Raw genomic sequence first — 2500 nt, 5'->3', positions numbered from 1 at the left:
TGCCAGAGTTTGTAATGGTGTTTTATTTATGTTTTCAGATCAACTTTACTGATTTACTTATTTGAATTGTGATAAACTAAGATCGATAAAATTACTCTACTTTGAAACTTTTCTTAAAACATTTAAAATCATAATAATAATTGAATTAATTCATTCATAATTTCAAAAAAGAAAAAAAGCTTAATTTGAATGAGTCCCTTGTTGTGTATGACAAGTATACTGTCACCCTCACAAACCACACACATACACACACACGCACATACGCAGACCACACAATCTGGACTTACAGCTTCCAAACTTGAGGGGGCAGGCATGACCATCCATGGGGAAGTCTACGAGTTTCATGGGACATTCTGCACAGATAGTCAACCTGTAACAAACACATGTAAATTATTAATGTACGGTTAATGAATATAAAAATGTATTAATAAATATTTCTGAAATATAGGCTACCGGTATTTAGTATTAAGGTCAATTTACACACAACCAAGGTAATTAACTGGTTAATCTGTTAAACAGCACCCAGGTTTTGGCTTGGGTTAAAACTTAAGTTAAAGGACAATTCTGGTTATTTGCAACATGGACCCTATTATTTCTGTCACCTGGTACAGTATCATACAGATGGCTCTGTTGGACTGAATTGCAGCCAGGAGACTCACAGTCAACTCGAGTGCCCAGAAAATAGGCTCATTCATGGCCCAATTAATGAGTTATTTGGTTGGAATCGATCATTGTGCTGCCAGAAGATGTAAAAATAGGCTTTAAGGATCCTTAAGATCCTCACTAAGAGGGTACTTAGGTTAATAGTATAATACTTTAGCAAAACAGTAACAGAGACCTCTCAAAAGAACTATCCCAGTATCTGACATGAACCCCATCGCAGACAGGAAGCAATGTGAAGTTAATGCCTCAATGCCCCCCCCCCCCCCCCCACACACACACACACAAAATCATCTCACAACCCACGGGGGCAGGGGGCGGGGCACTCCCTGTTTTGGGAACCAACGCCCCTAGAATATCTACCGCCATTGGTTATGATAGTGTGCCGGTACGTGGAGAGAGAGAGAGAGAGAGAGAGAGAGAGAGAGAGAGAGAGAGAGAGAGAGAGAGAGAGAGAGAGAGATCAGCCTATACATAGTACCTCATGGTATAGAGGATGGTGCCGTTCTTCATGATGCGGAACAGCTTGTTGGGCGCAGTCATGTTGTGGGCCACCGACCTCTTGCCGTTCCTGAAGAAGGTGTCCGGCGTCCACACCTTGGTCACCATCAGGTTGTTCAGCCTCAGAATCTCGATGGGGCCCCTCGTACCTCAGCCTCCGGTCCACCCACGTCTGTCGAAAGAACACGTCCATCGTGTACTCCTATACAAATACAGTGAAACAGACCAAATTAAAATCGTTTTTAAATCACATTTTATACAGAAGGTAGTACAACAATAGGCCTTTCACAGCGGCCGGGCCGGGAGCCGGTCCCCGAACGTAATCTCGAACCGGCCGGCACGTTCACACCGGGAATAAATTGGTTCGGAACATGACGGAGGCTTTAGTTCGGCCCTCTAAGAAAACACTGTGAGCAACGATTTTTCATGTTCCGAACCAAGAATTTGCGGGTGTGAATGCGCACACGCACTCCGGCACGGAGCCCGGCCAGTGTGAAAGGCCTAGAAGTGTATGAAATGTTGTTTGACAACTTCGAAGTAGATATATAGTGCTGTGTTTACATGTATCTGGGATTACAATTTCATTAAATCACAGAGTATATTTTGATAAGAGTGGATCTAACACCAGCTCCATGCATGTATTACAGGTCCAAAGTTTCAGATGTACTCAAAATATACACTGTGATTACCTGGTGTTCTAACCAACCACTGCAGTATCACTGCTTGTGTAATACCTGTGTCTTTTCAGTACTTGAGTACGTACCATTTCAACGTCTGAGACAGGCCCGAAACTTGTCACATAAATGTCTGTTTTGACCTCAGTCACAGCACCTGTTGAGATAATGAAGCTGTTTCACTGGAATCCTGTTGCGAGGGAACAGTTTGGACCCAAGTGTATGTCCTGTCAGTTATTGTTATTAGCAAACACTAAAACAAGAAAGTAAACAATTGGGTATATTTAGAATGTTTATGATAATTTGTTTCTGTTGTAAACTTGAAACCATCTACCAGGGATCATGAGAGTAATGTCTTCTTGTTTATACTGTGGCCTGTATATCACATCACACACACACATTCTGAAGGGCCAGTCTTATTGATTGATTGATTGATTGATTGATTGATTGAAAACGTTATTAGATTGCAGAATGGGTACAATACATACGGCTCAATACACACAATTGTTAAGGAGATGCAAACCTAAGAAAGACTTTCATCTTGTTTACATCAGGGTCGCCCATTTTCGATTCATCATTCACAATATTGATGTTTTGATATGGTCTGCCTGTCATTATGTTCAAAAGATTCAGTAGGCCTCGCGCTCATCGCCCATCAGGATAAA

The 2500-nt window shown here is 41.8% G+C and overlaps 1 protein-coding gene across 1 annotated transcript in view; it reads right to left on the bottom strand.

The window, feature by feature from the left end:
- Window positions 1–2500, bottom strand: part of gabra4 (gamma-aminobutyric acid type A receptor subunit alpha4) — a gene marked incomplete at both ends in the record, with an annotated part of 40087 nt that overhangs the window by 36383 nt on the left and 1204 nt on the right. The window contains 4 exon segments of the mRNA XM_084332259.1: window positions 288–370; window positions 1142–1302; window positions 1304–1363; window positions 1925–1992. Of these exon segments, the coding sequence (XP_084188385.1) occupies window positions 288–370; window positions 1142–1302; window positions 1304–1363; window positions 1925–1992 (372 nt within the window).

This window comes from Notolepis coatsorum (assembly GCF_963971535.1).
Source record: "Notolepis coatsorum genome assembly, chromosome: 16".
NCBI lineage: Eukaryota > Metazoa > Chordata > Actinopteri > Aulopiformes > Paralepididae > Notolepis > Notolepis coatsorum.
The sequence above is the reverse complement of the archived record's forward strand: the minus strand, read 5'-3'. Positions and strand labels throughout refer to the sequence as shown.